This window comes from Salminus brasiliensis, chromosome 2, assembly GCF_030463535.1.
Source record: "Salminus brasiliensis chromosome 2, fSalBra1.hap2, whole genome shotgun sequence".
Classification (NCBI taxonomy): domain Eukaryota; kingdom Metazoa; phylum Chordata; class Actinopteri; order Characiformes; family Bryconidae; genus Salminus; species Salminus brasiliensis.
In genome coordinates, this window is record NC_132879.1 from 41,279,629 (window position 1) to 41,306,509 (window position 26,881).

The 26,881-nt window shown below is 39.0% G+C and overlaps 3 protein-coding genes across 3 annotated transcripts; 1 reads left to right on the top strand and 2 right to left on the bottom strand.

Moving 5' to 3' along the window:
* Positions 1–755: 755 nt before the first annotated feature.
* msgn1 (mesogenin 1) lies at positions 756–1,511 on the bottom strand. Its single transcript, XM_072672773.1, has one exon. It carries the CDS (start codon positions 1,433–1,435, stop codon positions 968–970), a length of 468 nt encoding a protein of 155 aa, XP_072528874.1. The 5' UTR covers positions 1,436–1,511; the 3' UTR covers positions 756–967.
* Positions 1,512–2,845: 1,334 nt separating this feature from the next.
* On the bottom strand, positions 2,846–14,403 carry LOC140550069 (flap endonuclease GEN homolog 1). Its single transcript, XM_072673873.1, has 13 exons — positions 14,243–14,403; positions 13,465–13,669; positions 12,327–12,503; positions 11,256–11,366; positions 10,971–11,044; positions 10,215–10,300; positions 9,801–9,951; positions 9,165–9,201; positions 8,986–9,066; positions 8,408–8,538; positions 8,201–8,262; positions 6,597–6,746; positions 2,846–3,915 (listed from the first exon to the last, which is right to left on the bottom strand). Exons 1-13 carry the CDS (start codon positions 14,401–14,403, stop codon positions 2,846–2,848), a joined length of 2,496 nt encoding a protein of 831 aa, XP_072529974.1.
* Positions 14,404–19,445: 5,042 nt separating this feature from the next.
* On the top strand, positions 19,446–21,106 carry ost4 (oligosaccharyltransferase complex subunit 4 (non-catalytic)). Its single transcript, XM_072673874.1, has 3 exons — positions 19,446–19,559; positions 20,206–20,345; positions 20,988–21,106. Exon 2 carries the CDS (start codon positions 20,207–20,209, stop codon positions 20,318–20,320), a length of 114 nt encoding a protein of 37 aa, XP_072529975.1. The 5' UTR covers positions 19,446–19,559; position 20,206; the 3' UTR covers positions 20,321–20,345; positions 20,988–21,106.
* The last annotated feature ends 5,775 nt before the right edge of the window (positions 21,107–26,881 follow it).

The window sequence follows — 26,881 nt, forward strand, 5'->3', positions numbered from 1 at the left end:
TGCTTACAATACACTGTGATGATGTGGTGGTAGAAATGACATTGTCTGAGATTAACTTAATGTGTTAATGAATTGCCCTGGACTGCATGCTGATCTAAGCATGCTATTAATCTTTTTATTTATTTATTTTTTTCTTAATGGCAAAACTAACATGCCCAAAAGCCTACCTGAGCACAACTTGCTGAGCCCTGCTGGAAGAACAAACAACTTAGATCAGCAAGAATTCCATATAGAATAGAAATGCTGTCTATTCAGGGAATATGCAGAAGTGTGGGCAAAACTGTGTGTCTATGTATGGAAAATTTGTCCCAAGCTTTGGAGACAACTTTTGATTTCCAAATGCCTAGAATCAGAGAATCAACTATATGTGTGACCAACTCCCTGCCTTTTTGGCAGCATCAGTTGCAAATGACACCACAGAGTACCATGTTTTAAACATACTGGTCAATCAGCACCAGACCACTACAATCCATTGCAGACCAGCATGGAATTGATGCAAGTCTGTAATGTTAGCTTTATTTGTGAATCTGGGAGACCAGGCTTTAGGTCTGGAGTCTTGTATCAAAGAGATCAAAGCCAAGTCATCTCTATTTTCATCTCCATTCAAAATGCAGAACAATTCAGGACCGGGTTTAATCCCCCCCCCCCCTCAGCAACTTGCAAACTTACATATCAGTAAACTTCATCTCCAGCAGCTCTCAGACCTCATCTCTGATATTAGTAAGCGAGCACACAGTATTAAAATGAACCGAATGTTTATTCTGCCATATCATTCTCGTAATATTAAACACACATACGTAAATAGGTCAAACACAAATCGACATAGGTCAAATAAAAATAGACACAGCAATCAAGTGCCAGAAGGACTATATACACCAGAATTATGGCACAGCAGCAGGCCAGTCAATGAGCTTCAACATCTGTACAAACGGTGGCTAACAGTGTTCGCGAGCACAGCTCAGGATAGTCATTCTTGACTGAGAATGTCCGACAGCTCCTTTATGTACTCGATCGTGTACTTCAGTGTCTGAATCTTGGTCAGCGGCTGTCCTTTGCGGCTGTAGACCGGGGGCAGGTAATCCCTCAGCTGGTGCAGAGCTTCCGCCAGACTCCTCATCCGCAGCTTTTCCCTCTCGCTCGCCTTCATGCGCCTTTTGCTCGACATCTTCGGCTTGCTCGGTTTCCGCTGGCCGTTCTGGGCTCTCCTGCCGTGTTGACCGTTATATGGAAAGTCCGCGAAAGTCTGCTCCCCGTCCGCGGTTTGCGGCTCCGGCGAGGAGCGGCTGGAGTAGGGGGACGAGTCGGGAGATGAGGGTGCGTATCTTAACGAGGCGTGCTGCGGCTCTCCTAGAGCCCTCCAGTCCCACTGAGACAAGATCTTGGCGGTCAGGAGGTCCACGTCCGTCTGAGCGAGCTTTTCGGCGAGGCTAGCCATGTCGCTGCTAGTCCACACGGGTGGCCGATGGGGAGACGCTCTGGCTTGCGGTAAACAAAAACCTCAGGTGAGGAGAGTTTTATACCAGCGTGGAGTTTACGAGTTCACAGCTTTTAAGGGGGTTCAAAGAGACCCCGGAGTGGCAAAACGGGACGAAGAAACGACGTTCGTTGTCACTGAGGTGCGAATAAAGTCGATACGACGTGGTAATGCGTCCGAGAAAAGAAAATAATTAGATTGCCTTTTGTGGGAAAGTAGTTTTAAGTGGATGTGGCGGTCATTGACAGTTTAATGCGACACGTCTCAGGGAAATGCAGTAGACTAGCGACACTTCACTGGGGGTTTTTCTGTGTACTTCAGGGGGACCCGTGTCAAACTGTACAACGCCGTGGTTAATACGGGAAATTGAGCTATACGGCTAACCTAACCACGACCAGAGCTCAGTACGGAGTGGTGCTACAGCTCGTGGTCAGTTTGAACTAAAATGAATTGTTTTAACGTGTATTTTGTCTGTAAACGTGACCGACCAGCAAAAAAACAGCAAAAAAACAGTTTGAAGAGGGCAGCGGACAGCAGCTGTCAGTCCGCTTCTTTCCGTAGAGGCCTTTCATGTCTGCAAAGGTGTGCAACATGGCACTACACCGGTGAAGCAGCAGCAGAAGCGGCTGGGTAATAAATAGTGGTGTTGGGGACTGAGTGACCAAACGCTTACGCGCCCATCACAGAAAGGAAGCCACACATGTAGGCAGTTTAGTTCTTTATTAGAACCGGACTGTTAGTTTATCTGTAAAAAGCCAATGGCTGTGCCTAAGTTATTTTATGTAGGCTAGACAACGACTTTCAGCTCGTCGATTTGTCGTATAGCTGCATCTCTACTGTAGAGTCTACCGTTAGTACATGGCGTACAGAATACACAAAGCAGCACGTAGCTATAGAAATAACTGGGTTTCCCTCAGTAATATAAAATGCGCAATTAGCAGTAGGCCTGATATGTATATGCACCACAGTTAGAACTGGCATCCTCCAGGAACCATCAGCGGTAAATTCAAGAACAATGTGAATAAAGAAGGACGTACTCATACTCCCACTAATTACACAGATAAGAAAAGGAGGAGTTTTCTTTTTCAATTTTTTTTTACGTACCACCTTAAATGGTGCAGTTAAATGATACCTGTACTGCAGGATCTCCACCATTTAAGGTAAAGAAAAGCCTGCTGTGTGACTGTTGGGAGAGAGCCTGTTCTCCTCCATTCACACTGTTTTAGTATGTCCCTGTGGTAAAGACACTGAACACTCGAGAAAACATCTGGCCTCTGTGCTTACCACTTAGTTTTTAGTAAAAAAAAAACTATATATATATATATATATATATATATATATATATATATATATATATATAGTTTTTTCCCCTCACTTAATAAATTTAAGTTTTAACCTCTCTGCTAGTGGTAGAGGGCTATCTGTCAACGCATCAGAATCATCTTGATCAGAATCTGACGACTGGTTGGGATGTGCATTATTTAACTTCCCTTTTCTAAACGGCGTACTGATGCGATCCAGTTTAGTTGGGTGAGGCGGTAAAACAGTTTTTTGCGCGACTTGTGTTTCTGACTCATCCTTGGCTTTGCTTTTCTTTTGTTCTTTTTCAGGGCGATTCTCCACATCACTGTCTTCACTGGAAGAGCCTAGGTTCATACAAACACTTCTCTTACACAAACTCTGTTGGTTTGCCTGGTCAGGATCGCTAGGAGGTCTGTTGTAACTGGGGTCAGAGTAACTTCTCTGAGGCAGTACAGAAGAAATGAATGAATGTTTTGATTTAACAAACGTGTATTTTAGAGGCACCTGATGAGGGAGGCAGCGTTTGGGCTGCTGCATTTTTGTAGAGGTAGGGGGTTCTTGTTGACCTAGTGAGAGTGGAAGAATTTTTTGATTCCTAGACAGCAGTTTGCAGGGTGGGCCTAAATCAGTTTTCCTCAGTTCAGAATCTTTCCTAATGACTGCTGGTTTTCCTCCTTCTGACTTAGGAGCAATGGTGCAGTCTGCCGTTTTGGCTCCTTCGTCCAACTTTTTCACTGCCGGCAGCTTAGCCACACTGCACTGAGGCTGAGGAGATGGGGAGGCAGTGAAGGATAAAGAATCCCAGTCAATACTGCTCAGGTGCAGCTCGTCAAGTACAGCGGACACAGAAGGAGAGCTTTGGGCCTGAGAGTACGTGCCTGTAGGGTAGGGGGAAGGGGGAACTTCTGGCTTGATCTCGCAGTGATTTGATGAACGTTGGGGGGGCTTCGGTGCATCAAGTGTAGCAGTGGGGCACTGGTCTGTTGTGGATTCCAGAGTCGTTATGCTGGGTGAGACAGTCTCTAAGGATGATGAGGGTTCTGTTTCTGTAGATGTTTGCAGAGACATCTGAGCAAGGAGATCAGAGACTACATCGGGGGAATCTGCCGGCTTCTGCTTTTCTGCCTTCGGTTTCTTTCCTGTTGAAAGATAAGAACGCAAACATTTCTTAAAACTGCCCACATTGTGTAAACAGCCAAGGTCACTAAAAGACCATGACTGTCTTGAACGTCTAACGTCTAACTAAGGTTATGTCTTGCAGTCAACTCACGTGTGGTTTTGTCCTATTATTAACATTTAAAAAATAATTATGGTCACCTGCTTTTAATATCAGAATCCTAAGTGCAATATGGCTCAAGATGGACCACAAAAATATTTTGTTGTTCCATGATCTAAACAACACTACAGCAAACTAAAACAAATAAACAAGAAATGGGTTCAAATTTTAAAGAGTCACAATGGCCATGTCAGAGGGCAAAATATACATATTCTGCAACAAAAACAATACAGAGAAATGGGGAAACCTCTTTATAGAACTTGATTAAGCAGTAAGAAAGCCTCTGTTGAGGTTAGTAATGCATTATGATATCAGGACATCAGATAATTAAAAAGGCATTTGACAGCTGTATGGACGTTGCTGATACTTAGTGATGTATTTATTATACTCCAAAAAAAAAGCAGAATGTTTAGGTGACCGTTAAATGTCTGTTTTCATGCTTATAACCCTAAAGCTACATTTCTCTGCAATGCCAATTCAAATACATTGGTCCCCTTATTGTTTCTCACTCACTGTTTGCAAGCACAATAAAATACATATAAATAAAAGAAATTCCTTTTCAATGTTATTTTAATTAATGAAACCATGCTCAGGACAACGTGTGTCGCATTGTTTGATTGTTGTAGGCTCTGTGTGAGAAAATACATGTTTTAAAAAAACCTAATTACATTTAACACACATGCACAAACCCTTTCTTTCATATTTGTAATGTTTGGTCACCTTCATGTGACTGGGCAGAAATGAGCAACCAGCTCAATTATGTAAAATTTGACCAGCTTTCAAAAACTAATTGGTTAGGTCAGGTCATTTTGGTCATAACCAGGATTAATAAAGAGGAAGCCTGAATTCAACAGTTGCATAAACAAACCAGCAAAGCTGAAGTTTCTCATTAGAAACCATAAACATGAGTGTGATGTTTTAAAAAGGGCAGGGTATGAGAGGGAAAAAATAGAAGAAGAAGGAGCAGCGGCAGCAGAAGTTTACAAAGCTACATACTTCTTTTATTGGCACATGATTACACTAACCTACCAGTCTGTGGTTTTGCAAAATGACCAGGAGCAACAACTACATTAGTAATTGTTTTTTTTACCTTTCAGAGCTTGTTTATGTTGTGAGGATTGTTTTGTTTGTTTCTTTGGTATTGTGCTACAACTTTGGGAAAGGGTTAAATGAGAACATTTAACACACATGCACAAACCCTTTCTTTCATATTTGTTTAGTCACCTTCCTGTGACTGGGCAGAAATGAGCAACCAACACTAATTGGTTAGGTCGGGTAATTGGTCATAACCAGGATTAATAAAAAGGAAAAAAGAGGTTTTTGTAAATGATTGGGCAAGGGCAAGGAAGCAGTAGGTGGCAGGACAGGGAAACGTGGATTAATGGACATGGACCCCAGTGCAACACCTTGGGTTAATCAAAGCGGTCGAGTGTGGAGGAACTGCTGGGATTTGACTGTATAAGTGTGAGAGAGTAGCGAACCAAAGCCTAGAGGGTGTCACATCCACAGCCACAGGCTTTGATCTCTGTCACTACACAGAAGGAAAACCACGTCAAAACTTAACCATCCCAAAAACTCTCAGGGTCACAGTTTGCCAGGAAAGCAACAACTTGCATGACTGAACAATGTGATAGTGAGAAATGGATTTAACAGTTATACAGCTTATTTTTCAAGGTAAAATTACAACCTTGCAATAGTATCTAGTGCTTCAATCATGTACTGTTAAAAATGCAGCAGTTGCATAGTCAGACAGTACTGCCTTTGTCACTCACTACACACAAAACCCATTTGTCATAAGCCGACATATTAGCAGGTAAATGATCATAAAATCTTAAAATACCTCCATCAGATCTATATTAAAAGCAATTATTACATATTTTCCCCTTCACCAAATGGCACTGTTCTTTTTACTGAAATTGGGCTATGCACAGAAATAGACTTTTTACATAGACTTTTATGTAAACTACATGTTGATTTGTTATGTTTTAAGGTATTATACTTTAAACAGTGCCCACAACTAAAATCCCTACACCCTAAATGGTAGTGCTATATAGGGGTAAATAATTGAATTCTTGGTAAAATAGCGGTAAAATCACTAAATCGATCCAGGCACTCTCATCATCAGCCTGAATTCAACAGTTGCATAAACAAACCAGCAAAGCCGAAGTGTCTCATTAGAAGCCATAAACATGAGTGTGATGTTTTAAAAAGGGCATGGTACGAGAGGGACAAAAAAAATATATAGAAGAAGAAGCAGCGGCAGCAGAAGTTTACAAAGCTACATACTTAATTTATTGGCCCATGATTACACTACCCTACCAATCTGTGGTTTTGCAGTATGACCAGGATCAATAACTGCATTAGGAATTGTTTTTTAACCTTTCAGAGTTTGTTTATGTTGAGTGTTGTTTTGTTTGTTTCTTTGTTTTGGGGCAACAAATTTGGGAAAGGGTTAAATGAAAACATTTTGAAAATGGAAATGAAATCCTTGAAGAGAATTCCTTGAAGAAAGTGTGGGAAAAGAACAGAAAAAAAATTACATACTCTTCGATTTGTTGTCCTTGGCCTCCTCTGTTTCCTTCTGGAAAAGCTGGACGATGTGTGGGAAAGCTGCAGAGAACAGGTTCTCCTCCTCCACCGTCCTCACTACATCCGGCTCCTCTGGAGGACTATCCTCAGGAAATACATAATGATCTGCACAAATCACACATGGCTAAAATATTATTTTGCTGCAATTCTGGCGCTTGTATCTCAGAAAGAAACAGATAAATAGCTCTAGGGACAAACTTTCTTAAATATCCATCAGGACTCTTTACTAGTGATGCTGATGAAATAAATACTCCAGGCTTCATAAGCCGTATCTGCTGAACCTGTAGCATATAGTATATAGCTTTTTTATAGAAATATTTAAAAGTGTTAATGTGTTCCAGATTATTATTATTATAATTATATAAAGTTCATATAAATTGGTTAATGACTCGTGTGTTAGTACCGCTCTCTGAGCTTGTAAATGAACAACTGCGACAATATGGAAGTTGATTAGAAAATACCCCCCCCCCTCGCAGATACTGTACCATTTTTGAAAACACATAATGTCATATACATTACAAGTTCCCAATCAAAACTGAATAAATCAAAAACAATATCAAAAAACAAACAATAAAAAACTAGAATATAAATCACATTCTCCTACACGTCATTTGCAAACCAGAAATTAATGCTGCTCAAGACATACTTCATTCAAAAATGTATTAAAATTTAACAAGATGATGCCATACTCTGACAATCCAGCAAACATGGTTGAGCAAAAGCCCAGGAAACTATAAGTGGTCATCCAAAAAAGAACATTTGCCAAATAAAATACAAAACACTAACCTAAATAAAATATTCAGTACTAACCCACATAAAGGGAAGAGACACCAACATTTGCCCCTCTAAGGTTTGAGTACATTTACTTGCTATTAACTATTATTACCATAACCAGTTTATTAGTAAACCGGCACAGTTCCGCTGGTTATAAATGGTCTGATGAATATGGATAAATAAATGACAACTTCAGCTGTGGAATAAATAAACAGTGTGATGAATGACAAAAATACATTTAGCCCAAATTTGCTAAGGTCTGTTTTATGCTTAAGCAATGTATTTGTAAGCAACATTAACCAAAATACATTTGTTTGCATTATTAATAGCCCTATTTATTTATTTTTCACATTTTTAGAATTTTCCATTATTAAATGCAACTTCTATGCTAGCATGCATGCAGTGTCTGTATAGGATGAAGGGGTGAGTACTCAAAGTTCAGGGTGTGTGTAGAGGAAGCAAGTTTAGCACTTTAGGGTGATACATTTGTTCCGTCACCTGTGACCCACAAATCACACCACCCACACCTTCCTCACATCTCTCTTCACAACAAGACACTAACAAGACCAACAGTGACATTCATCACACTTCAACTGCTACAGAGCAGCAGCTTTGTCTGAACATAAATAAGCATGCAGGATTTTAATAACTATATTTCAGGTCTGCTAATATATACATTATGCACACCAGCAATCATTGGCATAAGAAGTGAAGATGTGAGGATTTACAATCATATTATCTTAGATAATAACAACCCCAAAAAAATTTAAAAAGTGTAATCACACCTGGTTTCCTCCACAGGACTTCAAAGCAGGAGATGCCATTCCTTATTCGGCGCTTGTATATTCTGTTTGAACACATTTTAAAGAAATTACTATATAAAGACAAAAACACTGGCGTTTCAACCACACAATATATGCAGCTATTTTCTAAAAATCATTCAGATTTTTAAACTTTTTTCTGATTTTTTGCAGCATAAAGTACAAACAAACCGAATGGGCTCTATCTGCACTGAAGTTTCTGTTCCATGTCTTCTGTTCATTAGTTCAGTGTAGGTCACCATTGCAAGTACTTTCTCACTGGTGTAGTGTTTAGGCCACTCCATCTTGTCCAGAGCAAAGTTCTGTCAAACACAACAGATTAGAAAAATATAAGGTACTGGGGTAGAAGCTCCCTATTAAAATATATACATAGCTTATGTAGGTGTTAAACATGGGGATTCCGTTGTTTTACAGCTTAGTGTGGTTCTTGTCTTGGTCTCAGCACCACTGTCACCAAGTCTTTGGGGTAAGCAGGGCTTGTCTCTTCAGTACAAAAACCTTGTATCTCAATTTTTCATTTTTAACATAATTTTCAAGTGCCACCAAAACCATGTATAATTAATGTAATTATCTTAAACTGGTCTTGATCTTCTTTCAGTTTCTCCTCTAACGATCTCAACTACAACACTAATGTATTGGACATAGAATGTGTATTTTGGGGATCAAATTAGAACATCTAGGCTATTATCTCACATGTAAAAAGGATTAAGTGGACCAGAACTCAATGTCAAATCTACAGAGGTTGTTACCTGCATGAGGAGTAGGTTGGGCTTCCTTCTTTTAAAACTATGAACAGCTTTGTCCTTTGGAACCAGAAATTCACTGATGATCTGAGAGGCAAGAAGAATTTCATATGTAACTCAAATCACATTGCCAAAATTAGACCAGTATTTTAGTATACCTTACTGCAATATATTGACATACCCACCTCTGTGAAGGGGAACCTGTCACAGGCTAGTGTTTTCCTACAGATAGACACAGTGGAATTGGTAGAACTATAAAGACTTTAAACATGATCACTTTGTAAATATATAAAGTCATATGCAAAATGTAGGTACACCTGGTTAAAATATTTTGTTGCTGATTTGTAATATTGTTGCTGTCTATGGTCTCCATCATAGTATTGACTATGAAGTCTTTATTGTATCAAAGGGTGCTTAAAGAAAATGTAAGACCTCCCATACAAAATCTGAAGCTGATGTAGACCATGCAACATGACAATGACCCAAAACATTCCAGTAAATCCACCAAGAAACCCAGATCTTGGTCCTATTTACATGCTGTGTGGGGATTTAAAACGGGCTGTGCAAAAAAAACAAACAAACAAACAAACAAACAAACAAAAAAACCCAATCATACACACTTAAAACAATTCTGGGTGGAGGAGTGAGGGAAAAACCCAATCGATAGACGGTAGACGGTTATAGGAAACATCTAATTGAGGTTATTCCAGCCAAATAGGCATAGGTCATTGGGTGTCCTAACTTTTCCACATGATGGTCTATTTACAAAGATTTTTAATATACATGAAACAGCCTCTATGAAAATCAGAATGCTAACGCACTTTTTAATATTAGTTTCAATGGAGGTGGTCTGGCGAGCGTGCTCAGTACGGTGCCAATCGCAGGGGCACTGGGAGTCATAGTCCTGGGGCTGGCAGAACTGCTTACTGTCACAGTACACACATCCATTACGCTCGTGAGATTTGGCAGAACCTAGTGCAGGCGGAAGAGGAAAGAACAGATAGCATAAAAAGCAATGACAAACAGCGAGCTAGCAGTATTGCTCCAGAATCATGACAATAAACATCTAGTTTTAAGTATTAAGTATTTTCAGCCATGTGAGGGACTACTGTCAATGTACTTTATTAAATGTGAAATTTAAAATATGAAAAATAATATTGTTGCATTAATACTAGCAATGCTTTTCCATATAGCACCAGAGATGTGTACACGAACACTAAAAATGATAACCTCACCAGGGTGACGACACACCAGACAGTGGGTGACCTTTTTCACAGCAACCTCTGTAGTCTCTGAACCATCTCTCTTCCACTCACTGAATCTTAAGAATACAGAAGACAATGTAAGGAAAAACTACTCATTGTACATCAAAAATAATAATTTTTTTAAATGACAATAATACATAATAAATATTTTGCTCTACAAAACTGCACAATACAATTGTACTTACTTGGATGCAGTACATAACAAATGAAATAATCCTGTCATTATGGAATTAAAGGAGACTTCTGTGGCAGTGAGGGAAATATGACCTCAAATCAACAACACAATTAATTGAACACCTTAATTTCATGGTGATCATTCTGACATCACTAGCACTTTTTCGCTGAATGCAATTAAGTTCTCACAGCAATGCTCCAAATCTAGTAGAAATCTTGTCCCTGGACAGTAGAGACAGTTACTCCAACGAAAGCAATTTTTAAAGAAACAATAAATGATCAAGTGTTCCAATACTTTTGTATTCTTGGAACAAAATCATGAAACTGAACCCTTGTTTTTGGTGTGCATGTGAATCTGATTTCCTAGATCATCCTGCAGTTGAGAGTGATCTAAAGACAACATTCTTGGGGGCCAGTATATATTATCTACATAATAAACACACCCAGTCATTTTTATTACCTTACCATATTTGAGTAATTCATTCCCAAATGAACTAATAAATAAATAAATAAATAAATAAACAAACATTTTTTTTAAATCTGTGTGCCTACTTTTGAAGAAGAGTTTGTCCATTCATATTCTGTATCAACTTAAGAGTTTGTTCTTTTCCAACACCTGGAACACCCTAGTAGGGAAAAGAAAAAAAAATAAAGCCTTTAGCTTTTTTTTTTCCTTTTTCATTTTAAAATAGTCTTTTATACTCTTATGGTTGTTATGCAGTACAAACCTGTCCAGTACAGTGACCAACAAAACCCAAAACATTGCAACAAAAACATGCAACAAAATCATTATAGATATTAATGAAAATAATGTGATACATTTTGCAAATGGCATGCCTTAGGTATGTAATCACAGCCGAGGAGCACAGCCAGACCAACCAGCGTCTCTCGTTTCAGCTGTAGCTCAGTCTCCACTCTGGACATCTTATAGCAGTCTATCTGGGGGTCCTGAGGAACCAAAAAATAAGAAATAATCATTTACATTTGTGCTCAAAAAACAAACATGCAAGGTCAGTCTAGAGGAATTACCAGCCTTTCCTAAGAAGCCTGACAAGGCGATACAAAGCTTTGTAGCTGGACAACACAGAAAGCTTGAATGGATGGTCACACTTGGAGTCTTCAAGATCAAAAAGTAAAAGACAAATAACATTTACCCTAGTAAACTGCAGCTGTATTAGGAATACATTAGGAAATAGATAATGGGTTCTTTGGATTGGTAGAAAACATTTTGCATATTGTTCTATTGGTAGATAGATATTTTCAGTACAGTAAATATGAAAACAAATACATGTGTCGCATTGATGTGCAAGTACTCTGCCACATAGAGGACAACATTAACCCCGGTATGTCACAAGGAAATCAACATATTGCTAATTTATTATGGTTAACGGCTATACCAACCATATGCTATTCACCACTAATATAATATAATATAATATAACGCCAGACGCGTTATTTTTTTATTAGCTAAAAAGCTAATAGTTACAAATAAGGAGGAAATGGGGAAGCAGCAAAGTATGAAAAAAATTTCTTAAATAACCAAGTGCCATTTATGACCATTTGTTTTTAAGAGCGGCTGTATTTACTCACTATGTGTAGAGAGGAAAATATCAAGATTGGCTTTTCTCCCTACCTTTAGTTACTGCATTCAGATGTGGTATAAAGAACATTTTCTCTGAAGTCATTGCTTTAGCATGATTAAAAGCAAGCGAACAAGACCTCAAACATTCTCTAAGGGAAAAGACTCTGAACCCCTTAGAACTCGTGCTAAATTGTGTTGCTATGATTCTGTTCACTTCTTGTATCCTGTTGCCCTGCTTAATTTTCCAGCTGTATCACACCTGATCCAACAAACCAACTGTTAAACCAGTCCTTGCAGAATTGAAATGAGCAATAAAATTCCATAACCTTTGTGTTCATGTTGAAGTTTCTGTAGACAGTTTTGGCGCCATACAGAAAAGCGTCTCCATCACTAGTAATGCAGCCATCCACCAAACCTTGTGCATCCAGGAAGGCACACATTGCCTCTGCTTCACCAGCTGCAGCTACCCATGGTATGCCCAGACAGTCTAACATCACGGCACACTGAACAAAAGAGAGTGGTACTTTGAGCTTGAGATTTGGAAGGTGCCCTAGAACGGGAAAACTATATTTACTGTTGCATAATTGAAAGTTGGCTGTTGGATGTAAGTGACACATCTTAAACCACAAGCACAATTGTCTCTTAATTAAATTGAAATAAAACAAATTCCAAAACGCCAAGACTGTTACATAACATCTCACAATTCTCACAATACTCACAATTACACACACAATTTACATACACTACTGAAACCCCTGTCTTGTCCAGTCCGGTCAAAGCAAAAGGCATATGGCATATGGCCCCTTTTGGCCCAGTGACCAAAGTCACTTTTTAACCAAACTTCAAATACTAAACATAAACACTCTATTGTATCTTTAGGGGGTTCTAGAGAGTATTTGAACTTATTCTACAACAGTATGGAAGCCTGAACAGTCTTAAACAAAAAGCCCTGAAGAGGATTGTATCTGTAGGACAGAGGATTATTGGAGTAGCCCTCCATCAAACGGAATCTCTTAAGGGCAGATCTGCAAAGACTAGATATTTGAGTCTATTCTGTCCCTGTCTCTGTTGCCCATAATGTCAAGAACAAAATATATATAAATCGGTAATATTTATGTGTGTAAGCTCAACATTTGAAATTACAAGGTATGTATTTTGATACTTTTAGGTGCCTAAAAAGTGAACTGACCTGAGAGAAACAGGCAGAGACAGACATAGCTTGAGAGACAGAGACAGAGTTTATGTAGTTGTAAAGATAAAACTTTAGCCAAGAAATTAGTGATGATTTAGAAGATTAACTTAGTGGGTGTGGTTTTGGTACAAGTGCACCATTGTCAAAAGTGGCAACTGAAAACCAAGAAAATACACCTGACAGAAGAGCCAATTAGAGCAGATACAAAATATTGTATGCTCAAGGACCACTAGGGGTCAGGAATACATACATTCGTTTCTTGTTTAGTTTACCTCTTGAAGGACAGCCTTAAAGCGCCCCCTGCTTGTGTTTTTGGCTCTTGTGGGTTTGGGACCACTCTTCATTTTACTACCACGAAACGCAGTCTCTGTCCTCTTGCTCATAGTCTCTGCTTTGATTTTTGGGGCTTCTCCCTCCATAACGAACACAAGTTTAACCCCCATCCGAAGAAGAGACGACGCACGGAAAAACAAATTACTGCAAAACAAAAGAAAACAAACAAACAAACAAGTCAGTCAATACATTCTAGCCACTGATTGGCTTACAGATAAATGTTGAATATCAGACAGCGGCAAAGATGAACATATAGATTAGAAGTTAGAGATCTGACTGTGCCAATTTTAATAAGGTAAAATAATGACTTCATTAAAAGACATATAATAATGACTTCAATAAAAGACTTCATTAAATCCCCAAAGGGAAATTAGAGTGCTCCAACTAGGAACCACTAGAAGTCAGGGCAGATTAAACTCTATTATTACAGTTTTTATTAGCCGTTTGCTCAGTCACATTTGTGTACTTAATGCATTTTCAAGTAATGCTAACCATGCTTTAAAAACATTGTAAATTATGGTATTACAGATACTAACGATCAGTAAATAATTCAAAACTTAGTTTCATACCCCCTTTTTATATATTTTAGCAATATATTCAATTATGCCATTACAAGTTCATCAGTCAATGCTGTATAAGCATAATAACATGATAAATGTTAACACTTTACCACATCCTCAAATTGGATTTGTCTGTAAAGAACTTTCTTTTTCTTACCGTAGATGAGGTTTTGTAACTCTGCCCATCATTGCTTGGACGTGTTGGGCTTCACAGATCCACAAACTTAGATCCACAGCCAGAGTCTTGCCAGTAAGACTGTACAATGGTACAGACTCTTGCACTGGACTCAGGATTGACCACAGCTCAGTCACCCCCATGACTGACCAAAAAATAAAAATCACAGAAAAGTAGACTGTAAACATACAAATATGAACAAACCTCTTAACTGAATTGAAGTGTTTTATTGCCACAGGTCTATAAAATAATGTACCAAGCCAAGTCTGCCTTTCTTGGTGAAAGAATGGGTGGTTCTAAAAATCTCACTGAATTCAAGCATGGTACTGGAATAGAATGCCACCATTGCAACAAGTCAGTTTGTTCCAGCAAAGGGAAATCTTAATGCTTGGTCATATCAAGACATTTTGGATAATTTTGGTTCCTTTTCTGTTTCAGCATGACGATGCCCCAGTGCACAAAGCATGGTTAGATAAGTTTGGTCTGAAAGCCTGACTGGTCTGCACAGAGCCTTGATCTCAACCTGAACTAAAATGGAGATTGCACGCCAGGTCCTCTTCTCCAACATCAGTGCCTGACCACACAAATGGTCTTCTGGATGAATGGGGCAAAATTTTCACAGATACCCTCCAAAATCTTGCAAAAGAGTCAAAGCTATTATAGCTGTGAAGGAGAGAGAGGAGCAACACACCCATTCTAGGTGACCAAGCAATCACGGCCATTCATCAGCTTAGACAGTGGAACCAGGGCCTATATTTGCAAAGCTTCTCAGGTAGCAGTGCTGATTTAGGAACAGATTCTAAGAGGGTTCATGAATATGTGCTCTGGTGTAAACTTTCTGGGACAAGCACCTCAATTTGTCCGTGTTTATAGGTAACGTTATACCACACATTGTCACATACCACACAAGCAGGTCTACTTCAGACGTCGAGCAAAGTATAATGATTCATGAACACAGTTGCTAACTAAACGGTTATATGTAGGGCTGCAACAACGAATCGATAAAAACGATAATCGATTATATAAAAGCATCGTCAACGAATCATTGTCGATTCATTGTGTTGCACGATTTGTGTTACTTGTCTTGTCATATCCGCTTACGTTACCTGCGGTGCTTCGTCTACGCTGGAAAAAATAAATAAGAGTGAGTTTAATTAAAGACATGGATTTTTGTTTTATCCGATTAATCGAAGTAAGTAATAAGTAAAAATAAGTATTTGACCCCCTAGTAAAACACTTGGTGGTAAAACCCTTGTTGGCAAGCACAGCAGTCAGACGTTTCTTGTAGCTTTTTTTTATAAAGGTTTGCACACACTTCAGGAGTAATTTTGGCCCACTCCTCTCTGCAGATCATCTCCAAATCCTCAAGGTTTTTAGGTGTGCATTTGGAAACACGAAACTTCAGCTCTCTCCATAGATTTTCTATGGGATTGAGGTCAGGAGACTGGCTAGGCCATTCCATGACCTTGATATGCTTCTTATGGAGCCACTCCTTTGTTTCCTTGGCTGTATGGTGTGGGTCGTTGTCGTGCTGGAAGACCCATCCACAACCCATTTTCAGTGCCCTGGCAGAGGCAAGGAGGTTATTACCCAGGATTTTGCAATACATGGCCCTGTTCATCTTCCCGTCCATGCAGTTGGCCTGTGCCCTTAAAAGAAAAACACCCCCAAAACATAATACTCCCACCACCATGCTTGACGGTGGGGGTGGTGTTCTTAGGGTCATATTCTGTTCTTTTTCTTCTTCCAAACACATCGAATTGAGTTGAGGCCAAAGAGCTCAATTTTGGTCTCATCTGACCACAGCACCTTCTCCCAGTCTTTTGGAGTCATTAATATGTTCATTGGCGAACTTGAGGCGGGCCTGGACATGAGCCTTCTTGAGCAGAGGAACCTTGCGTGCACTGCAGGATTGCAGGACCATTACGTCTCAGTGTATTACTGTATTACCAGTGTATGTTTTTTTTTTTGAGACTGTGGTCCCAGCTGCCTTGAGATCATTAACCAGCCCCTCCCGTGTAGTTCTTGGCTGATTTTTAACCTTTCTCATGATCAATGAGACTCTACGAGGTGATATCTTGCATGGAGCTCCAGGCCTTGGTCGACTGACAGTAATGTTGTACTTCTTCCACAGTTTTCACCTTCTCATCCAGCTTCTTACTTATGGCTTTGTAGCCCATTCCAGCTTTGTGTAGATCAACAATTTTGTCCCTGACATCTTTAGACAGCTCTTTAGTCTTGGCCATGGTGGAGATGTTGGTGTGTCACTGAGTCTCTTGGCAGGTGGCCTTTTACACAGGTGACAATTTAGGACAGGTATCTCTCATGCAGCTAAGGACTTCACTGAGATTAGGGTGTGTCAGTGGTCTGTGGGAGCCAACATTAGTCATGGTTTTTAGGGGATCAAATACTTAGTTCCCAATGTAATACAAATTATTTTTTATTTAAATATTATTTCATTTTCAAGATTTTCTTTTTGATTTTCCATCTCTCACTGTTAAAATGAAGCTACCATAAAAATCATAGACTGTTTAATTATTTGTCAGAGTACAAACTTTCAAAATCAGTGGGGGATCAAATACTTATTTCCTCCACTGTATGTCAACTTCCGTGCTAAACTAAATACACTTCAACAATATCTTGTTGATCAAAAACATTTAGGGCAAGAGGAAATTTGTGTAAATTTAACTTGCAGAATTTAAGGCCACACAAATTTTACAAAACAGTGAAGACTCCAGTCTCGCAGATCAATAAAAATAAATCATAAAACAGTGTTATACAATACATTTCCTTAAGATCAACAGAACTATAAAGAACTGTACATTTTTCCAAGTAGTTTTTTGTGAGTTAGGGGCCATTGCTAAACAGACATACTGGGAACAAACATTAAAACCCAAACAGAAAGTACAATTAAAAAGGCTGTGCATCATTGTTGTCACCTTGCTTAAGTGATGTTTAATGTGTTCAATTAATTAATTGAACATCACTTAAGCAAGGTGACAACAATGATGCACAGCCTTTTTAATTGCCGATGTAATGTAATTATATATATATATATATATATATATATATATATATATATATATATATATTTTTTTTACATTCAATTAAAGATTTTTCATTTTAATAAGATGTGAAGTATCTTATCTAAAATGTTATTTGCAAACGCTATGTGTCTTTTTACTTTTCTTTTATTTATGAATTTCATTTGCAATTGACCTGATTACACATTGCTTTAACAAAGAATGAATGTGTTTTATTAGTTGGCAGTAATAGCACACAACCTTTGGACTTTGGGTGCGATTAACTGCATTAATTCCAAATGGTTCTCTGTTTAGTGACTTTCAGTTAGATACACTATTAACAGTTGATATCAGTGTATGTAGTGTTGTATGCAGTCTGATTGACATTCAAAATCGGATGCGAATAATGTCACAAAATCGGTTGTTTAAACAGGATTTAAGGCGTGTGTGTATTACAGTTCAAATGCTACTAAAATCTAAAATAATAAAAAGCAGATTCTGTACATTACATGACAAATCAAATCAAAGGCTGTGCATCATCACCTAGTGTGAAGGTTGAACGTCCAAGCTAACTTTATAGCTAGCTAGCTATCGGTAGCAGCAGGGGTTGACTGTAAGGTGCTAAAACATATCGTGGGAGTGTGAAATAAAACAGATTAGAGCAGAGCTTGGCAGTAGTTTGGCATATATTTAAAATGTGCTCATCCTTGTGTAGACTGATGCATTAAAACCCACCTACCTAGACAGATATCCTACTAAACGTTTGCTGGCTGGTTTGTTGACAACAGCAATAAGTGGTAACGATCAAACTCGGGACGTCTGCTTAGCTAGTAACGTAGCATAGCTATATGCTATATGCGCTAAGAAAAACCTTTATAAACGACACTACTGTAGTAAAACCCAACAATATCCATGGATTACAGTTACTTACAATAGACAGGGGTTTAAATGACTAACTGTTTGAATTTAGCGCTGCAGTTTGTTTCGGCGCCTCTTTCCTGAAGAAAGAGTTCCCCGCATGTGCCCCTAGTGTTGAGGAGGGCAGCCTGTCGCTTTGCGCTGACTACTGAGCCTTGCGCTGACTGCTTGGTCTCAGTCTGAACGTTAAGTGTATTTTTGGCTTTTGTTGTATTTGTAGTTTTATTATTCTGTGACCAAATTTTCTTTTTTTGATTAAAAAAAGGTTTTGTAATGCATGGATCGCTAATTCGGTGATATTTAGAATATGGTATGGCAGGCAGAAAACAAAAGTTTCATCATGAACTGGTAAATTGTAAGTTTTTGGGCCGCTTTGCTTCCATCTAACATCCAGCTAACATCTGAATTCTGCCACTTCTGAGAAAAACGTCCAGAATATAGCTACATTTAGACGTTTATTTTTCAGCACGTTGTTTGTGTATGTAGATGGCCATGGCAAAAATGTTTTAAGGCTGTTGGCAGTATTTGTCATTTATGGAGTAATAAAAATAAAAACGTTCAAATGTTTGATTTTTGTTCTGCTTGTTTCGGTACTTCAGATTTATGCACATTGGCGCACACTTAAGTCCACAATGTTCCATTTGCATATTTAAACATAACATTTCAGAAAACTTGCAATACAAAAAAATAGTTTTTATTGTAAGTAATCAAGTGGGGATGTTTCATTGTGTTGCATTCATCTCTGTTAGCTAACCATTTTCACCCTATTTACCTGCAGTGTCTTGCCTTATTATGTAAAATAATTAAGCCTATGTCAAGTCAAGTCAGATTTGTTTGTATAGCGCTTTTTACAACTGTTGTCGTCACAAAGCAGCTTTACATAATTAGTAATTAATAAAAGACAGAGACAAAGAAGAAATAACATAAGACATGAAGGATCAAAGACCCCCAGTGAGCAGCCAACGGAGACAGTGGCAAGGAAAAACTCCCTCAGAGCTGGAGGAAGAAACCTTGGGAGGAACCAAGACTCACAAGGGAGACCCGTCCTCCTCTGGTCAGAACTATTTAAACATTAATGATAAAAATGACCAAAGCAGATACAACAGATAGTTAAGGCTTAACCTCTTTATTTTAAACCCATATGGTGACTGCCCAGTGAAATGAAAAGGATCATGTCGGAGTCGTGTTCAGAGGTATATCCGGTAATTCTGCAGTGATTTGAACGCTGCACGGCTGACCTGCATGATGACGTGTCTCAGGAGTTTCTAGGCTGTTAGCTGATGCTACGCTGAGGAGCGTTGCTGGTATTTCTGTCTACAACCCCTGTCAAAAGACTACAACCAACGGCGGCATCCAATGTATGTGGTAATAAATGTGTTTTTGTAGGTAGACTATATAATTATGTGTTGTGACAATAGTGTCTGTACATAGCTAGCTAGCGATGTTTTGAATATTTAAAAGGTTTTGAAGTAGCTAGCGTTAGCTGTGCAAGCTAAGCTAACCATGGCAGTTTTTGTGTTTTAGCCGATGTCAGTCTAATATGTTGCCATAGCCAGCTACTACAGTCCTACGTGTTTTTAAAAAAAGTATGCTGATTTAGCACATTTATTTTTATATTAGCCTGTTATGAACGGGTCTGTCTTAAAGGCTAGCTAGCTAGTGCTAGCTTTTTCAGGGTTTTCACGGGCCATGTAGATAGTTGTTCTATTCTCCGTCTATGACCGAAGATTTTTTTTCGTCTTGTGTTTAGCTAATCAATAACAGTGAATTGGATTATTCCAATTATTCAGGTTCTGACGTCTTTCTGCTTTTAGTCCATGTCGTGAATATATCTAGTAGTTGTAGATTGGTGCTAGGTCTGTCGACGAGTGCACTCGGATGATGCCTTCCAAACCACAAGACTGGGGCTACATCAGTGGCTAAGCTTTTGTAAGCCCTCATTGAAAGGGCCGTGACCCCATATTTTCATGAGCTCTACAGTTTTGTCGGCTTTTGTTTTCTCAGCATGGTGACAGACGTACAGCTGGCCATTTTCGCCAACATGCTTGGAGTCTCTCTCTTCCTGTTGGTGGTGCTGTACCACTACGTGGCTGTGAACAATCCCAAGAAACTTGAGTGATTTTCCCATGGATGCGACCCATAAGGTAATCACTGAAAGAATGGCCTCAGTCCAGTCCTGAGGAAGCTAACTGACACTATATGTCCACATGTTTGTAACCTCCTGACCTCACTCATGCTTATGTAGCTGAATGCAATCAACTGCTCACTGCAATGTTTCAAAAAGTAGTAAAAGCTCTGGGCAGTAGAGATTTACTCCAACAAAAGCAGGATATAAGAAAATAGCAATAAATTGCTTGATTGAAGTGCCTGAAGATATGGGTGGGTGATATATTATATTACAATATTTAAAGACAATTTCACAATTCGTCATATTTGTCGCAATATTTTGACATGCAGACAAAATGCATCAGTAGTGGCAGATTCCTAAAAACTGCCCCCATACTCAGTGATTTATATTTTAAATCTGCTGCACTTCATCTCATTAAACAGCACTGATGACATTCACAATACGCTCAGAAAAGCAAACACAATTGTGTATCACAATTTCAGTTAAGTTTGTGATCGATGTTGAAAAAAATATATATATTTAATGTGTGTGTGTGTGTGTATGTATGTATGTGTATGTGTATGTATATATATATATATATATATATATATATATATATATATATATATATATATAAGCTTACACTATTAGAAGTAAAACATTTTTTGTCTTTTTCCAGAGGTTCAAGATGTCACAGGGACCACTGGCAGAGGCAGAAGGAGGATGATTGTCTGTAAATGTTTTTTGTTTGGGTTTTTTTTTTTTTAAGAAAATGTTAATAAATTTGTAATTCTTTGACCCATTTTGTGCTTTTGATTTATATTACCACAGTTACTTTCAACAACCTACTGAGTGTTGTGTGTACATTTGTAGTGAATTTAGACCGTATTTTAAGGCTTTAATTAATTTATGATCAAGTTAAAACAGATTTAGTACACTTTTTAAATTGAGCATCTCTGAGCAGGCGTTGTACCGGGTAATACCCATGATCAAGGTGTGTGAAACATGTTCTCATTAAAATAACTGCTATCAAAGAACAGGATTCTGGAAGGTTATAGCTGCCTAAACCTTAGAAATACATAGGCTTTCCTTGATGAATGCTTGCAACAGTTTTATACTCTTTAACTCTAACCAACCAGCACCAGAAGAAAATGAAAGCAAGTAATATTTACATTGAAATAATGCTTATTTGTGCTGACAGCATATTTATGTTTTACTTTAATGAGACATAACTGTTCAGTACCGCAAAAGCCTGCTGTAGTTTTCCTAGTTCGCCACTTCAGCTCAGTATACCAGTTTAAATCCCTTTTACTCTTTTTTTTTTTTTCTGCCCCTCCTCAGCATCTCACCATCTTGAATCTAACAAACACATGATAGTGAAAGTTAAGCTTTGATTTGAAAATGGAAGTGATTATAATGCTGGCTGGTACTTCAACTGACACACCACCTACTTTGACTTGACAGCAAAAAGATGAGACTTGCTGTCATGTTTAGGGCTAATACCTCTCTGTTTAAGGTATAGCAGTTGTTGGATTGTCCAAAACATTTTTGTTAAAATTGCCAGAAAACTTTTTTGTTTCTAAATGTAGGAAAACAAATAGCACTTTTATTAGAAATAGCATGTAAAGGCAAGCCAGAAAACATGTTTTTGAGCATTACATGCATTGCAAAATACTTTACATTTACATGATTTAAACCCAAGTATGTAATGCTGCAGGCTGGAGCACAAGTAGGTGGGGTCAGTGAGCAGGCCAATCAGATACTACATTTTTGTTGTCAATCACTTTTTATTGAGCCAATCACTAACAGGAGTTGCCTGTCTATTATTTTTGTACTGCATCCACTGGCCTTAACAGGTCCTCCAACAGAAAATTTCCAAAAGCAAATTGATTGAAAAGTCAGGAGCCCTGCTGAACATTGGTTTGCTAGGTCTCCAGTCTAAGTGCTGGCAAATAAGCCCATTGTTCATGCCTAACTCTGGCTCTGTAAATGGGAAACAAAGAAAGTGATGCAAAAGGTTAATCACTTTTTATTATCAGTGTAAATTCAGAAAATATTCTGAATACTGTGTGTATGACTGATTTAATGAGACACAAATAGAGAAAGGTTCTAATTGACTGTATAATACTACTGGTGTGGCCATCTTGGATTTTGAGTTTGTGGATCTTGGTGGAACTGGTTAGTAAGGCTCTCCCATGATCCCGAATAGGAAATCCAACTTGTGGGGGCATTCCAGTTGAAATTTCCTACTTGGAACTCAATACAACATCCCAGTTCAAATGGAACACAGCATATTTCTTAGTGCATGTGTACTTTTAACCTGAATTGTCTGATTTTTCAGCCTGTGCATGCATGAAAGCAGACCATGGTATTGGAAATAAGCAATCAGCATTCAACAGAGCACCTGCAAGATGTTGATAAAACACTTTTGTCTCGATGTGTAAAAAATGGCTGGTTAAGACTTGAAGGTTTCCATTGTCTGATTACTCAAGTGCATGTTAATGTGAAGATCAGATTACTGACAAAATCTCATGTTCTGCATCGAATTATGAAGTGAATGTGAAAGCACTCAGTGACTGTAAAAAGCATGGACATCATGGTTCCGTCCCTCTTCCCTCCTATAGAAACAAAGCCAAAACCATCCTCTACGTTGTAAAATTTGCATTGTAGAGACATAGAGAGGTGGAGCCAGACATGCCTAATCATTTAGTTAGACCTACTCCCTTCTCAGACCGATCATCTCAGAGAGGCTTCATTGAGCTTATAGCACAGTCTAATGGGGCTTCTCTATAGGGCACTTTTATTTTAAAAAGAAAATTCTGTACAACACATCTAGCTTGGTCCCTGACTATGTTGTTTTAATTTGTAACAATCTCACTGTTCATACTGTAATCTGTAATATGTCATTAGACTGTCTTGGCAGCAAAAGCCACAGCAAAAAACTCACTGTTTACTCAGAAAATAACCTTAGCTAGTTTGGATAGACTAGGATCCAAAGGTACCTCTAAGCTTAGATACTACTAAACACACAAAAATCAACATGGAGACCATAATACTCTACATTTTGCCAAAGTCTTCTCGGAAGAGGTGGGTCTTCAGTCTGCAACTCTGCAGTTCGGGCACCCAGGGGAAGTTTGTTTTACCACTTCGGTGCCAGGAAAGAAAAAGACTGGACGCTTGTCTTCCGTTGGTATTTAGGGATGATGGGTCAAGCTGAGCCATACTTGAAGCTCGAAGGGCTCTTGGTACTGAACGTTTTTCTTTTTTTTTACCATTGCCTTCAAGTATGGAGGGGCTGGTCCATTCTTGGCTTTGTAGGCCAGCGTCAGGATTTTGAATCTGATGTGGGCAGCAGCTACAGGAAGCCAGTGAAGAGAACACAGCAGTGGAGTGACATGGCTGAACTTAGAAATGTTGAAGACGACCCATGCCGCTGCATTCTGGATTAACTGCAGGGGCCTGATGGTGTGCAAAGGGAGACCAGCCAGAAGGGAGTTACAGTAATCAAGTCTTGAAGTGACAAGAGACTGAACAAGCACCTGGGTGGCCTCTCTTGAGAGGTCTTGTACACCAAGGTTTTGTGCTTCTGTAGATGGAGTGACCAGTGAGTTCGCAAAGGAGATGGCAAGATCAGTGTGAATTCAAGCAGTTCCCGGGATGTACAGCAACTCTGTCTTGCTGGGGTTGAGTTTGAGGTGGTGAACTGCCATCCAAGAAGAGATGTCAGCGAGACATGCTGAAATGCAGGCAGAAACCTGTGTGTGAGAAGATGGGTTGAGTGTGATCAGCGTAGGAGTGGTAAGAGCATCCATGGGAGTTTTACTTTTTCAAGTGAGCAAGTGTAGAGTGACCAAGCACTGAGCCTTGTGAAACGCCAGTGGAGAGACTAAAAGAAACGAATGTGTCCCCATGCAGAGCCGATGATACCAAGGCTGGCTAGGACAGACAGAAGGATCTTGTGGTTTGGAGCATGGGGCTTCTCTGTAACTGCGATGAGAGCAGTTTCAGTAGAGTGCACCGCTTTGTAGCCAGACTGGTTAGGGTCCTGTAGATTGTTCGGACTAAGAAAGAGACAGTTGGTTATAGGCAGAACGTTTGAGAATCTTTGAGAGGAAAGAGAGATGAGATGCAGTTATCCAAGCTGTCTAGATTTGGTTTTCTTTAAGATAGGGACAACTCTGGCAGTCTTGAAGGCGGATGGTACATGACCTGAGGATAAAAAGCTGTTAATGATAGAAGAGATGAAAGGAAGGAGGGTTGGAGCAATTGTCTGGAATAGTGTGGATGGAACAGGTGGTAAGACTGTTAGAGGTAAGAAGGTCATCTCTGACAAGAGGAAAAAAGCAACACAGAGGAGAAAGAGGACTGTGTCTAAAGAAAAGTGTAGAGGCAGGTGGGAAGAATTGGTGGATCTTGTCAACCTTTTCTTCAAAAAAGGAGACAAAATCTTCCTCAGACAGGGTAGTGGAGGAGTAGGTGGATCAGATGCTCAACAGATGCTTCCAGTTTCTTCTTGTAGGATGATGATTTAGCAGCCGTTACTTTACTCCACTTTCTTTCAGCCATTCTTAGCTCTCTACGATTGTTGTGGAGAACATCCATCAGCCATGGGGAAGGTGGACAAGAACTTGCTGACCTAGATGAGAAAGGACAGAGAAGGTTGACAGAGGTGAAGATAGATGAGAGGAGAGTGTTTGTAGCAGTTTCTAGTGGAAAAGAGGAGAAGGATTCAAGATGTGGAAGAGTGCTCAGGACAGTTGAGGCAAGAGATGAGGGGGATTGAAGATTGCGGTAAAGAGTGGAAGAACTTGTGGAAGTAGCGGTTTTAGAGGGAGCAGAGGAATCACAGCCACATTCAGAGCAGGAATAGGTCTGCTAAAGATTAGGTCCAGAGTGTTCCCTGCTCTGTGTTGGTGCAGACTAGTTGAATGTGAGATCAAAGGATGACAGCAGTAGGAGAAGCCATGATGACTGAAGTTTCTCTGATGGAAGGTTGAAATCACCAAGCAGAATAAGTGAGGCGTCAACAGGGAGTCCACTCAGGAGAACATCAGTGAACATCAGTTTATCAGTGAAATTGCCCAATGGACCAGGAGGGCAATAGGGAACAATGATCTGAAATCTAGTGGGAGAAAAGACAGTAACAACATGGTATTCAAAATAGGAGATGTCAAGATTAGAAAAAAAGAGCGGGATGAAGTGCCACATTGGAGAAAGGAGCCAGCCTGTGCCACTGCCCCTGCCTCTCCTTTGTGGACAGTGGGAAAAGGCAAAGGCAGATAACAAGGCAGCTGCAGTTGAAGCAGCTGGAGTTGGAGCAGAAGCAAAGGCTGAAATGAAATCTGCTTTCTGCACTGCACACGGGTAATTCCAGAGTCCCCCAGTCACCATGGGTATTAGAACAAGATAGGTAGATGAGGTTACTGGAATTTCGGTGTCTGCATTTCCGTCTGGTGTCAAAAGTGTGGGCAGGAATTGAGAAGCACATTTTAAAATACAATACAAATATGTAGTTCAAATTTGCTGTTCATATCCTGATGATGTGATTCAGAAGGTCATGCAAGTGAGAAAGGTTTTAACCTGAATAAGCTCCATAATAACAGAGCAAATATGTAACAGTTTACTGAAAACAACTTTCTCTCAACAACTTTCCCAACTAGCTGTTGTTACGGGAAACCTTACTTACTTTATGTGTGTGATTCTTAATCTAGTAGTATGCAAGTGTACTTCAGTGTATTGTAATTAAGTTATGATGTTTTCTCTCCTATGCAGTATGCAAGACTATGGCACATGTATAGAACACACATACTCTGTGAGTCATCATAAAGCTCAAGTTAAGAGTAGTTACACTCTGATATGCTGGTTGCTCAAGTTTTTGCCCTTGTATGGTAGAATAAGTCTGTGAATGTTTCTAATATGTGTATGTACACTTGCAGGGGTCATAATTGCAGAATTTACATATGAAGTCTGTTGTATTATGTGTATTGATTTTAAAACTTGGCAAATTGTAAGTTACTTTGGTGGCAGTACGTTAAATTATATATTATAATATAATATTATATATTATGTTAAGTTTCCCAGCATTTTGAGTTATTGCATAGGCAGCAAGACACTAATGCAGTTTCCCTCTGTTTTTGCCAATAACAGTATGTTGGAGAATCAGTGGACAAAAGTAAAAGGCAAAGGATGTTAATCATTTTTTTACTTGTTTCACAGTGGAGCATATCAAGGAAAAAAATATGTCCTTGTCACTAACATATTAATAACATTAATAACACTAACATAATAGTAAGTTACTGTTTTCCAGGTGGCTCAAACATAGGGCAGGTTGAGCCAAAATATATTATATTCTGTTGTATATGATTAAAATATCACTTAACTAACTTAATCCACCCCCCGAAAAAAAAAACCAGCCCCATCGGTAGCTTAGTTTTCAGGGGATAATTAATCCGCAGAAAAAAATACCTTATTCTTCAGTTGGACTAAACTGAAAATGAACTGCTCAGCTATGTCTCACCTGTGTATTTGGGACTTATGTAGCAGAGTAACAATAAGTAATATTAGGCATACTGA